This window comes from Petaurus breviceps, unplaced genomic scaffold (genome assembly GCF_028583685.1).
Source record: "Petaurus breviceps papuanus isolate PSGF00001 unplaced genomic scaffold, PetGlider_PUasm1.0 151, whole genome shotgun sequence".
NCBI classification, from domain to species: domain Eukaryota; kingdom Metazoa; phylum Chordata; class Mammalia; order Diprotodontia; family Petauridae; genus Petaurus; species Petaurus breviceps.
The window spans coordinates 35,830,276-35,844,645 of NW_027185712.1; the positions used below are offsets into that span (position 1 = coordinate 35,830,276).

The 14,370-nt window shown below is 36.6% G+C and overlaps 1 protein-coding gene across 6 annotated transcripts in view; it reads right to left on the reverse strand.

Annotated features, from left to right (window-relative positions):
* The window catches only part of CTNND2 (catenin delta 2), a 1,206,354-nt gene that overhangs the window by 511,985 nt on the left and 679,999 nt on the right, over positions 1 to 14,370 (reverse strand). For 5 of the 6 annotated variants that reach the window (XM_069077188.1, XM_069077207.1, XM_069077197.1 and 2 more), the window contains one exon: positions 5,034 to 5,598. In XM_069077188.1, the coding sequence (XP_068933289.1) occupies positions 5,034 to 5,598 (565 nt within the window). The remainder of the gene's footprint in view (positions 1 to 5,033; positions 5,599 to 14,370) is intronic. The other variant, XM_069077216.1, reaches the window with a different exon arrangement.

Sequence of the window (14,370 nt, forward strand, 5' to 3'; positions counted from 1 at the left end):
GAGATACAGAGGCTTGGGCTAGAGAACTATGAAGACATTGTCCTCTACTTAAAGCCTTAAAATTATCTTGAAGTGCTTGCAACCCCTTAAATCTTCCGAATTCTCCTGGTCTTTACTTTGACAGGTGCATCTTAGATAAATTCAGGACAACTAGGTTTTTTTTTCTTTCTAAATTTTGTTAACTTATTGGACTTAGTCATGAAGACAGATAAAATCAGTCCATGAAAGGAAAAAAAAATGAATGCCAAGTGATTTCATAAAAGAGGTAGATTACTGAGATAAGGTAGAAAGATTTTAATAATTGGAGGTGGGATTTAGAGAAGGGAAAGTAGTCTAGAGGATAGGTATTGTTCTTCTGTTAACACCTAAGATGGAGACGTATAAATGATCATTATTTATGGAGAGTTCTAAGGGGAGAAATGAGAAGTGCAGTGGGTGAAAGATGAAATGACTAAGGAAATAAAGGTGTGAGCTTCTGAGCATACTGATTTATTAAGCAATACATATCAGTTGCCTAAGAAATTGGGACCAGTCACCTTCCAAAGCTTTGTCACCTTTGTCACTCCAAATACAAGGGGTGACAGATATTTATATGTTAAAGACAATCAAATAAGACCAATTAACTAAAAGAAAATAATTAACCAGGGTATATTAGGTAATCTTATTTCTAATTGGAAGAAAGATTAGGGAATTTCCAAGTTGGGAGGGAGAGAGTGAACAGGTGCAATTCCCTGAAATCAGAAAAACAGGTATTCTACTCTTGTAACTGTGAACTGTCAAAGGATCATAGAAACAATAACTGATTGATCAGTACAATTTTCAGGTAAGATATATGGACTGTTTGAAATGTTTAATTGTGAGAGAATTCCTTGCATCAATCTTTAGATCTGACTGGGTTTCTGGTCAGCATGACCTAGGTCCCAAGTTAAAGGTCTCTAAACAGCAGGTAGAGGTGGTCCAGCTCCCCAGGCTCACAGGGCTAGGTTCAAACAATGCAATGATGTTTCCCCTCCCTCCCCAATTCCTGATTTCACTGTACTTGGGAGTGTTGCCATGGCCTGTGGGACACATGTTTTCTAGCTCTAAATCACTGCTCTAACAAATATAGCTATTCTCAAGATACTATCTTGTGTTAACTACCAGCTAGGTGGAAAATTGAGTGGGTCATCAAATACAAAAATTTTTATAGTATTAATTAATTCCAAAACATGTATTAGATGCCTACTATGTGCAAAGGCATTTTAAAAAATAACCCGGAGAGACAAACTTAAGGCAGTTATTTGGATTGCAAGTATATAACACTGAATTCCTGAATCTATCAAAAATTTGAATTATGAGATTGAACAACCTACAAACTGCCTCCATGGAGCAATTTGCTCATATTTAAAATGAGGATACAACATCAGATGCAACAAAGATATCATGTAGAGATAACAAGCTAATTTTTGGTCAAAAAGCACTGGGCTGAAAAAACAATGTTTAAATGTAAATTATAAAAAATGCAATTTTAGAAAATAAACAGTTTGGAATATTTAAATAACCATTATAGATTTAGAATTAAGGGTATTTTTAATTTAAAAAATCACCCATGATCAAATTCATTTTTTTCACTCGCTGTTAAAAACAGCATATAGTGGGAGAATTTAGGGGAATTCTAGGAAAAAAATAAAAGGGAAGGGGGTATAAAGTTTTGGAGACAAGAATCGCAATTCTAGTCTTTACTGAGGACAGCAGCAGTCAAATGAAACATGGATAAATACAGATCACCTCCCTTACAACATCATCAAGCATGCAGTTTGCAAACCTCTCTTACAACACATGCTCCTTACTTATTAAAAACACTGTAAGAAGGGAAATATCAGAAACTGCTTGGTTTACTTCATCTTCACTCTTTTACTTCAGTTAGTTCTATTTATTAATTGCTCCTGGAAGGCTCAGGACCGACCACACTCATTAGAAGGCATAAGAAGTTATTTTCAATACGGAATAGTGGAAAAAGTCAGGAGATAGCAAGGTTCCAGTTGTGGTTCCTTGTAATAGCTAACAGCTTTATGGCCCTGGGTAAGTCACTTGCTCTGAGTCTCAAATTCTTCATTTGTATAATTGGGATAATAGTGTTTCCACTGCCTACTTCACTGGGGTTTGGAGCAGAGTGCATTGGTAGTAGATTGAGGCCTCAGAACTAGGAAAAGCAGTGTTCAAATCTCAGTCTGACACATACTGAGGTAAGTTATATAAACTCTTAGGGCTTCCAACATTTTATCAAGGCAATAAACTGGTGCATAATTGAAAATATAACCCGCCTCTGGCCAGATATACATATAGAAATAACCCCCTCAGCTTTGATTCTAATTCCAGGGTCAGTCAATTTGTACCTCAGTCCACTATTTCTTACCAATCCCACATCTCTAAACCATGTTTTATGTCATCTCAGGACATTAGCACAGGCTTTTTATGATTTGCCCTGCTGACAAAATTATATCCTCCCTGAATGCCAACTCCCCACATGCTTTGTACTTCTTACTGAGTAGTCAGGGGAAAAATAAATTAATATTATCATTACAACTGGAAAAAGTGCTGCTCTAAGATTTCACTCACCATCCCTAAATTTGTCTAGAATGAAGTCCCCTTGCCTGGCCACCTGGCCCCAACATGTGTTGTATCTGCTCAATTAGTTATAAGTTTATTGAAGGCAGAAACTATCTCACTTTTGTGTCACTGGAAAAATGGCTGACTCACAGCAGTTACTTAATAAATACTTGTTGATCTGAGATATCTTTTGAAGACGAGTTTATGGCTCAGAGGAAGAAGAATATAGGATGTCTGTGCTTCAGAAGCAGTTTTCTTTTCTTCCCATCATTAAGCTCCTTTGCTATTGCTAGTACACAGTGCATAGATCATGACTTCTTTAGCCTACATTGCTGATGCCTTGTTATCCAAATGCTCTCAATGCCACCATGCTCCCCCTCATTTTTTTTTTGTTCCTCTGTCTCCTAATCTAAATTCACAATCCTTACTTCAACCAATTTACTGGACTTAACTCTTTGTTTGTCTAAACTTTCGGTAATTACCTTCTCCTAAGAGTCCTGGTTGATCTTTGTGCACTGACCTCTAGTTTGTTTGACATATGGTACCTGCCAGTCTCCTATTGTGTCTAATGAAACCATTTGTTCTGCCTCTATCTCATTCTTGCCTTATCTTCTTTGCCAAGATCCAACATGACAAAAATAACTGAGATTTCTTTTGAAAATGCCATAGTTAAAAAAAATCACTAGGAAAATCAAATCACACCTACATTTGACAAAGTACCACCATTTGTAAAGAAATAAATACATTTTACAAGTAGAATAGAGTTGAAATTGGAGAATGGTCAGTTTTATGATATATGAATGTAATAGAAGATTGCTGAATCATAAGGACTGATATGTATGAAGAACTCAGAGACATAGGAAATGAAGCTGAGTGATGAAAGCAATTTTTAAAAATACATAAAGCATATGGAAATCTACTTAGACAACAGATCTCTGATAAAATATATAGTCAATATGTAAAAGTTATCTCTTTTTTTTCTGTCAACAACCATTTTACTGTTTTTTTTTCAGGGAATTTACTTCATAGAGGGGTGGAGAGTTATTGAAAAATGGCTTGTGTAGAAAATACATCAAGAAATTTCTAAAAACTAAAGAAAGCAAAAATTATTGGGTTCAATACACACACACACATACATGGAAAGTGTTTGGGAATATTTACATCTCTGACTGGGTTCTCTTAGTTCAACTACAATTTGGTAAAGTGCAAAGAACTGAGGGATGAGAACTGGGTTCTAGTTCTGCTTTTGCAATGTGACCTTGCAAATTCCCTTAATTTCTCTAGCCCTCAGTTTACTCATCTGTAAAAGAAAGTTACTGAAGTAGATTACTTTCTTAAGGGCCACTCAGGTCCAAAATTTTTGATTCCTACAGTGAGAAAACATCCTTAACCTTTTCTCAATTGGAAAAGTAAAACATGAGGAAGTGTTTTCATTTCAATGAACTGATTTTCATTTTTGGACACTGAAATCCCACGTTGTTATTTATGCCAAGGTAGGACATACTGACAATTGTTATGTGATAAAGAAAAAAAATGTTCTTGGACACCTGTCTCATTTATGCAACAAATCCTTTTTTTCTTACTTATCTTAACATTCATCTATTTATCTCAAGAAAGAAAACTTATGAGCACAGCATCTGTTCCTATAGTGATGAAATTATGATCTTATGAGAGAAAAAAACACCACCACTCAAGCAGGGTTAGTTGTCAAGTGTTTCAAAAGGCAAAATGTTAGTCTTTCAACAACATTATCTTGTCTAAGCATATCAAATAGTGCTTGCAAAAATGAATTATCAATGCCAGGCTGGTCTCTATAGAGGGCAATCAACATTCAGTTCAGCAGAGATCAGCACCAATCACATTCTTTCTTTCAAACCTTATTATGGATTTAGAGCAATGCTTTTAACTTCTCAGTACATTAAAAATCTGTGATAACTTCTTACTAGTTACTTTTTTTTTCTGTAGCCTAAAGTATATTTAAATTCAATGTCAGCTACAGACAGAACTTTGATTTTCTGAGTAGCTTGGACTAATTTTAAAACATGATATATGAATAACAAAGGGAGTTTTAATACTAATTTTTTTGGACACCCAAATTCAGTTTCATGAATCTTTACCAGACTTTCTAAAATTCTTTTCTTATTCCTTTCATTTAAAACTGAAACAAAATAAAATTTCATTTTGAAGGCCTAGGAATTACATTGCTTTCAAAGAGCCAACAGTGCCCTGGCATTGGGGCGCTTCTCACATTTTCTATTTGATCCAGACACTGACCGAGAGCTGATGACGTCATACCCACAAGCTGAAACTTTGTTGAAGCACAACTACTTCTCACCGCCGTTCATACAAATTCACAATGTGCACAGGTGACCAACATTCTAGACCAAACACGTCTTTTAGAGCATAACAGTAAAGCATGAAGATTAGAAGTTAAATTGGTTTACCTGCCAGACTGCCAGGTCTCTGAAGGGTAGCAGTGGCATACAGTTCCTGTGAATGCTTGTTGTACTGGTCTGACGTGTGGACTAGACGTTTTGTAGGAGATAGGGTAGCATAAGTGCCAATGGTTGAGCTTAGCTGATGAATAGGAGAGGATGAAATATTAGACTGGATGGTTGGTGGAGAGGTCACACGTATTGGGGAAGGAGAAAGTCCAGCTGAAGACACAACAATATTGATGGGTGAGCTGGTGCTATATGACTTGGCTAGCCGGCTTGGAGACTGCTTAGGAGAGGAGACCCGCTGTGTGGTGCTGTATCCAGTGCTCTCTGAGGCTGACCCCACCCGCTGGAGCTTTGTGGGAGAGCCTACCTGCTGCATGGACAAGGGAGAGCTCACTCTCTGTGCTGGCAGAGTGGAGCTGGAATAATAAAGGGCTGAAGAATGCTGGGAGTCAGGCAAATGGAACGCGCTCCCATGGCTCGGCACAAAGGACTCTCTTGACTGAGAGGCAGCATGTGATTGAGAGGGTTCAGATCCAGCTAAATGGGCTGCTCGGCTAGTTGTGCCCTGTAGTCAAGAAGAGAGAGGGGGTGGGGGAGGAGGGAGGGAAAGAAAACACAACTTGAGGAAGGCGTAAAGCAAAAAATGCTTCCATATACGTTTAACCCCTTTGATGCAGAAAAATCACTTTCATCAGATCAAGAAAACTCCTGACCAAAATGTGGGTATCCCAAAAGTTTAAGTACAATTTTAAACTATTAAAGTTGAAAACTGCAATAAAAACTTTTGGAACACCCTGTAGTTTTAAAGCAAATTAATTGTGTATCGGATTAGAAGGCAAACAACTTATAACCCGCTAAAGTAGTAGCATTTTTAGGAGACAGTAAAGTAGTTCACAAATGCATGCCTCAGGGGAAAAAAATCTTGACAATTAAAAAAAATATGAATATACGTGCATATATACACACATGCATATGAATAGATGCGTATATATATATATTATAAGTATGTATTTGATTACACAGCTGAGATGTTTCTCACCCTGAAGTAAAAGCATTTGCATTAGTCATAATCTGTAGATTTCTGCAGACCTATCAAACACTTTTTAAGTCTGTTCATTATTTAGTCTTAACAAGAAACTCAAGCATTAAATCTTTCTTTGAGGGGCATTTGCCTTTGCAAATTTTCTGCCCACTAAACCAACCAAGTTGTATACTTATCTGAAGAGCACCCCAAGAGTAACCATACTTCTCGGAGTTTATTCGGCTGCTTTACTCATGGAGGATTCTTCCTTTTGGACGAGTAAAGCTGAAAATCATGTCTAAAGATAAAGTCAAAACAAAGACATTCTATTCTGCTTTCTATATATATATATATAGATGATGCAGCAGGAATCAGAGCAATTGTGACATGAAAAGACAGGGCAAAACAACCAACCTTCCCTACATTTGAAAACTCAGCTCCCCATCTTTTTGAGCTTCTGCATGAGAGGATCTTTCTCTCCCTCTCACTAGCTCTCTTTAAGAGCCCCCTGCAGCTGTGTCTTCAAATTGAAAGCCAGTTGCCTCTTATTTATTTACACTGGCACAAAAGAAAACAAGGGCTGGGGTGGAGCTGGAGAGAAGGATTGGAAGAGGAAGCACTTTCCCTGAATCTAGTCCAGGGGCACATTTGCATTCGAATGAAAACAGTGCATTGTCAACCACTTTGATGCTGGAGGTCTTAGATCTTCTAGCTTTCTGTGAAGGAGCACAAAAGTTTTTTCCTAAGGAGAGGATAAGGTGGAGAAGGGGTTGTGTGGAAAGAAAGGGGGCTGGAGCTGGAATGGGAGAGAGAGTGGAGAAGTGCAGGAAATTGTGAAGATGGACAACAGGCAGTCAGATAAAGGGAAGGCCAAAAAGGGAGGATGGAATGGGGAGTGGGGGAGAGAGATAAAGAGACCAAGGGGCACACACACACACACACAGAAAGACAGACTCAGAGAGAATTCTCAGCAGATGCTTCCTATGAAAATTTCAGTTATGCTAACGACCACTTTTTGTAAGGGTAAATAATAGAATATGCATTCTTATAGACAACATCTCAATTTTATCAGATGTCTTGGGTTTAGAAGATGATCAGTGGCTGTTAAACTAATAATATCAAGATCCTCTATTAAGCAACACCTTAGAATATGAGACAACTGAGTACTTTGTTGAAAGCAAACTCTTATAGTAAATACTGAACTCTCTGCTCTTTCCCAACTCAAAAACCAAAAAATCGTTCACAGTAGAAGAGTTATTTAAAGATATGCTTATCAGGCAAAAGACACATCTTTAAATCTCCTGCCTAAATATCTGATTTGGGTAACTTGGGTACAATTTTTGCTTCAAGTGGATTTCAGCTTCAAGGCACCCACCTTCAACCTAAGGGAGTTGCCCTATTTTCACACAGAATGATTTTGGGGAATTATTCAGTCAGATTTTTTCCCCTACTCATTTTCTGGACTAGATACATTGGAAAGAGTTTGCCACTAGTGATCAAAGGCTTTGGGCTCACTTCCCAGCTAGGTTTGTGAACTTGGGTAAACCACTTTTTCAGAACTTCAGTTTCCTGTTCTATAACAGGGTTAGATTAGATGACCTCTGAGGTGCCGGTCATTAATCTATGATCCTAAGATCCTGTATGAAGCACACCTTCTCAGGTCATATCCATTTGCAGCTCTGATGAGCTACTGTTGCTTAAATTTTAAATGGGAACTCAAGGTCACCCGAGGAGCAGAGTATAAATGACTTCCTTTTTCTGCACATTTCTCTTTAGAGCAGTATTGGTCCTTCACATCCACAGGAGTCCAAGTAGCATACAACAGTGAAACAGCTAGAAGTGTCAGCTTCCCTGGTGTCTGATGAACACCAAACAGGGCCCCTCTGAGAGCCTTCTCACCATCTCCATTAGAGATTAACTTGTGTAGGGCTGATGACAGAAATCTGATGAAGGTGGAAAAGTGCAGCAATGTGGGGTAAAAGAGGAATTTCCATGGGGAGAGGTAGGTGAATGAAATTTTGGGCAGGCAAACAGGTTTTCAAAATCTATTCTTGTGTGCTTTAAACAGGTCCTGAAACTCACAGCCTAAATTATGATACAGCACATTGCAATGTAAAGCATCCAATTTGGTAACCTGTAATACTCCTCCTACTGCAGATTTAAATACATATCATATATATATATATATATAATATAGAGATATATGTTATGTAATGTCATACATATTATATTTATGTCTGATTTTATAATGGAAAACATAGTAAATTTTTACTTTATTGAGCTTCTTAATTTTTTGAACCATACTATGGACTATCATGTTTCCATGCTAACGATGACAAATATTTTATACATTTATTTTCAGTTACAATCCGTTACATTATACAAATTATTGAGAAATAAGCCACCTATACTTCGTTGATGAAAAAAAGGAAAAATTTCATCCTATTAATTCAGTTATTTATGTAATAGTAGGTAGTGGTTCAGAGAAGAAGTAGAAGGGGAAAGAACACCAGATTCTAATAAAGCTGATATTCTTGCCATCACCCCATTCATAGGTTCTCAGATTTAGAAGAAGGGATCATTTTTGTCCAAGTTCTCACTTAACAGTGTGAGGAAGTTGAATCTAGAAGTTAAATACCTTCCAAAGGCCTTATAAGTAGTAGGTAGTAGAAATAAAATCTGAATTCAAGTCTCACTCCCAAACCTCCCCTCTCCCCCCTCTCTCTTTTATTATATTACAAATGGACAGGGAATATTTTTCTTCTCTTTCCATTCATGTTATCCTTTTATGAAGAGAGAGAGAGAGAGAGAGAGAGAGAGAGAGAGAGAGAGAGAGAGAGAGAGCACAAAGTAGATGAGGGTCACTTAAAATAGACTTTGCACTCCAAACGATACACATCTATAGAACACACATCTGTATAGCACTCTAACATTTGTGTCTTCCTCATAGCACTCCTGTGAGGAAGGTAGCAGGTTCTTACTTATGCCTTCAAACACTTTGGCACTATAATGACAATATTTTCCTTATTTTTTTTAAAGAATGATTAGTTGTTGGAATTCATCCATTCTCCTCTGTTCAAAACTTGGGTGTTGTCTTTGAATCATCCCTTCTCACTCACCAGTTAAAAGTCCTAAAAATTCTATTTACCTGACATCTCAGTCCATCTATCTTACCTTCACCAGAGTAATATTCTAGGTGCAAGGGACTTCAAATGATCAAAAATAGAGAGAGTCTGAAGGGGAGCTTTGGGACAGAGTCATGTAGCTTCAAGTTGCCTTAAAAAATTTCATTGGCTCTTTCTTTGCCTACTGAACATAAAGGTTTCAACTAGCATTTCCACAATCTGACTGAGCCTTGAATTCTCAGTTTTATATTCTTAGGATTACAGAACTAGAGCTGAAAGGGACCTTCGATGTTATCTAGTCCACACTCCTTGTTTTACAGTTAAAGAAGCTAAAGGGCAGAGAGATTGTAACTCCTTTCATTCCTCTACCTGCTCTCCAAGCTCTTGCCAAATGGGACAAACTCTCTGTATTTTCTTAGGATCATAGCATTTAGGATTGAAGGGACCTTAGGGAGCTGATTAAATTAAATTTGATTAAAAAGCATTATAAAATGCCCCACCCCCCTTCTCTTTGCCTTTTTTAAATGATAGGCTTTTCAGATACAAAGACAAAAAAATGTAACTGTCTCTGTTTTCCTGGAACTTAAATTCTGTAGCATTTGAAACTGTTGATCGCCTTCTCTTGGATAGTCTTCTGTATGTGTTTTCAAGATATTCTTTTCTCTTAGTTTTCATCCTGTTTGACTCCTATTTGTATGTCTTTTGTGCTGCTTCTTTAGCCATGTCATACCCATTAACTGTGGATCTTAGGCCAGGGTTGTGCTAGGGCCAGATCTAACCAGCTCAGGAGAACAGGTTATTAAATTTTCAGTGTAAAAATTTGTACCTTGAAAACTGACAAATGCTACAAATTTGGATATGATTTATTGTTCTGCTAGTTTTTAGATTTAAGAAAGTAATGGAGGAGGTTAATAATGCAGATTAAACTTAAAAGTGTGTTGTTGGTATTTCTTTTTAGAGAGCAGGTTGCTGAACATTTACCATTATACTACTGGGACTCTTCCCCAAGGCTGTGCCCTAGACCTTCTCCCTCTTTCCTGCTATACTCTCTTAATGATCTCATCAGTTTCCATGTGTTCAGTTAATATCTCTATACAGATAATTCCAAGAACCATATATTTGAAGCCCCAGTGTCTCTCCTGAGCTGAATGATTACATCACCAATTGTTTTTTGACATCTGGAACAGATCAAAATGTCAAAAACAGAACATATTATCTTTCCTCCAAAACAGTCCTCTCTGCTGAACTTTCTCTTGTTGCCAAGGGCACTACTTTATTTCCAGTCACCTCAGCTTACAATCTCAGTGTCATATTTGATTTCTCAGTCTCACCCACTCCACATATTCCATCTGCTGACAAATCTTGCATTTTGACCTTTACTGCATCTCTCCTGTATATTTCCTCATCTCCACTTTTATCACCCTTGTAGACCTTTATTTCCTGTTGCTTGGACAATGACAATAACCTCTTCGTTTTCAGGACTCCATTCTTTCCTCTTAGTTTCCCTCTTACCCATCTGCTCTTTTTCAGTATCCTTTTCTGGATCCTCATTAAACAGGGACATCCCACAGGGTTCAGTCCTGGGTCTTTTACCATTTACCTTCTATATAACTTCATTTTCTGATGTCATCTGCTTATGGATTCATTTATCATCTTTATGCTGATGATTCTCAAATCTAAATATTCTGCACTAACTTCTCTGTAAAAATCCAGTCTCACATTTCCAACTACTTTTCTTATACTGAATGTTCAGTAGATAACTTAAATTCAACATATCCAAACCTGAACTCATTATCTCTTCCTTTAAACTCTCCTCCCCCTTAATTTTCCCTTCTCTATTCATGTAGAGAAAAACACTTTCCTCCCAGTCCCTCAGGTTGTCTCTCCCCAAATGTCATCCTTAACTCCTATCACTCACCCTACATATCTAATCTGGTGCCAAACCATTTAATTTCGATTTTATAACACCTCTAGAAAATGCTCTCTTCTCTCCTCTGATACTGCTACTACCTCAGTGCAGATCCTCATAATTGCTGGATTATTGCAATAGCCTGTTGGTCAGTCTTCCAGCCACAAGTCTCTCTCTACTCCAATCTATCTTCCATTCAGAAGTCAGAGATTTTCCTTAAAGTACTGGTTTAACCATAGCACCCCCATATTTAATAAACTCCAGTGGTTCCCTATCAATTCTTGGATCAAGAGCAGGTACTGTCCTTTACCTTTTTGTTTTGTATCCCCAGCATATAGCACAGTGCCTGTCATATAGACACTTAAATGCTTATTGACTAACTGGTTTCCCTTCTTTGGTCTCTCCCCATTCCATCATCCATTCTGTGGACAAAATGATTTTTCTGAAGTGTAGGTTTTACTCTGTTATGCCATGTACACCCTCTACTCAATAAACAACAGTAGCTAACTCCCTTTCATCTTCAGAATCATATATAGGTTACACTATTTGACATTTAATGGTCTTTATACATATCATCTCCTTAACTTTCCAGTTATACTTAATTCTCCATTCCCCTCCTAAGAACTTGGGAAAGTCAGTTAAACTTGGGACTTGGGTACTTCATCTATAAAAAGAATGTTGGACTAGATGTCTTCAGAGATCCTTTTTAGCCCTAGATTTATGATTCTATAGTCCTTCTTTGTTGGGGTGGACAGCTATGTGTATGGAACACTGCATGTAATGTTTGACCTAGATGATATATTGGTTTGTTTTGCTGGACTTCCTCCACAAACTTTTCATTCTTTGCTATAAAGGATGAGTCCCTAGGAAGGGGTAGAGGCATGATTTGTTGAAAAATGTGTGTGATGTAAACACAAAAGTTATAAATATAAATTAAAATTTATTAAACTAAATTAACAAATTAAAAAAATAAATTAAATCACCCTTACATTTTTTCAATATAATCCCCAAGAGAATTGGTGATAGAGATAATTACCTACAGTCATGTAATAAGGAGTTTGAGAATGTAGTAACCTCTAAGGAATTTTGGCTTAAAATCATGAACAAACAGTGTCACTAAGTAAAACAAACCAAAAAAAAATTAAGTGGATTACAGATTTATAATCAGTCTTTGGTGAAATCCTTTAAGACTTGCCAACTTTCTCAGAATTGCCTGAGAGTCTCCTGATTCCTAGGATGCTGGGCAGACAGTCTAGAAATGTCATAAATGGAAAACTTTGTGCTGTTTCTAGAATAAAGACCAATCGGCAACACAATATGTTCTTACTTTACTCCCCCCAACTTAAGCTACTTTTTCTCCATCATGTTCTCCTGGAACTAATGTCAGTTAGGCAAGTTTAATTATTGTACAATAATCACAGTATAGGGTACAAAATGGATTTAGGAATCTCAGGTTCTAGTAATAGTTATGTAACTTAAGAAGCTTTATGACTTTAGAAGTGACTTAAACTCTTAAGATGTTAGTTTCCTCTTCTACAAAATAAGGTTTTGGATTGAGATAACTACTCATGTCCCTCTACATCAGGAATTCTTAAGGGGTGTGTGTGTGTGTGTGTTTGTGTTTGTGTGTGTGTGTGTATGTGTGTGTGTGTGTGTGTGGTTGACCCTAAAAATAATTATAAAAATAAGGGTCAGGCCTGGGTGAAGAACCCCTTTCCTGCATATACTAAGATTTATTGATAAGGAATCCATATAAATTCTTCTTGTGCTCTTGTTTTCTTTTTACATCTCTTGAAAAATCTTCATACTTCTACTTGCTAGAGATATTTCAGAAAGATATAAAACTATACCTCTATACCTTTTGATTATGTCACATATTTTATTTTTTGATCAACTATATACAATAGACACTGGCATAAGGTTGAAAGAAAACACAAGATATTTGTCAATGATAGGACAAAGGGCTGTAACTACCACAGATAAAAATGTAAAGGAGGTCAAAGCTTGTCTTTAGTATTCTTGAATTAACATATTACCTCAGTGCTGCCTTGTGCCTAACCAAGACCCCTAATAAGGCTCTCCAAGTGTGTTCATACTCTTCTATCATGGGAAAAAAATCATATTCCTTCAAAGAAGATAAATTTAGTTTAGTGTTAGAAAAGCAACAGGACTGACTGATCAAAGCACTCCACTTGAGTATAAATCATGACTATATTTATACTTTCTGAGGGCATTTGTTTTTCGAAAGAGGAAAATTTTGACCCTGGTTGGTAGAATGTATTGGGCTAAAATGAGTGAAGAATAAAAAGGAAAAGGAAGAGGAGGATGCACATTTAACAAAAATAAGGGAGGCTGAGATTACATTGGGACTGCAACTATACTTGTAACCATTTGCTAAGTAAAATAATTATTTCAGTAATTGTAATTAGATATAACCTTAATAGACAAGATATTTTCTTCCAAAGGGAGACCTCACAGAAAATGTTCACAATTGAAAGGAATTATTTTTATTATTGTTAGAAGAAAAGTGTTTTCAGATAGTGTAGACAGGATAAAATAAGAAAAAATAGAGATTTATTAAAAATCATTTAAAAATTCTTATGAATAAGAAATTGATTATTTTTCCATGAACCTATCAAAGTAAATATTTTAAAATAAATGTAAAATATGAAATTGCCTTAATAAAGAATTGCCTTTTGTATAGTAACATGTATAGAAAACCTGTCTTAGAAAGTATCACATTAGTAACTGCATTAATAGGAAATTGCCCTTTGGACACTGGCATCCTGAAAAAAAAAATCCTGTGTTCTAAATCATGCAGAAATTGGAAATTAAATTTATCTAATTCTGCTTTTTTTTCTTCTTTAATCTTCAAAAGTAACATTCCCATAAAAAATAAGTTGTAATGACATTGGACAATTTGTCTGCATGGTTTTCCTCATCAGAAAAGATTAACTCTCTTCATAAAGTATTTCCTGAAAACTTCCTCTGTGCCCAGCCCAGGACTAGCCACAGTGGGAGACACAATCAATTGCCTATTGATTCAGTCATTCTTTCACTTTGTCTGACCCACCTAACAGGTGTTCCTCTGCATGGCAGTGAAATAACAATCAGCAATCAAAAATAGTAGCATATTGCCCTCTGGCAAAAGGTAGCAGATGGTATATTTGTAATTATATTTGAAATAAAAACTTTCTTCTTCCTTCCTTCCTTTTTTGCCTTCCTTCCTTTTTTGCTTTCCTTCCTTTTTTCCTTCCTTCCTTCCATTCTTTCTTCCCTCCT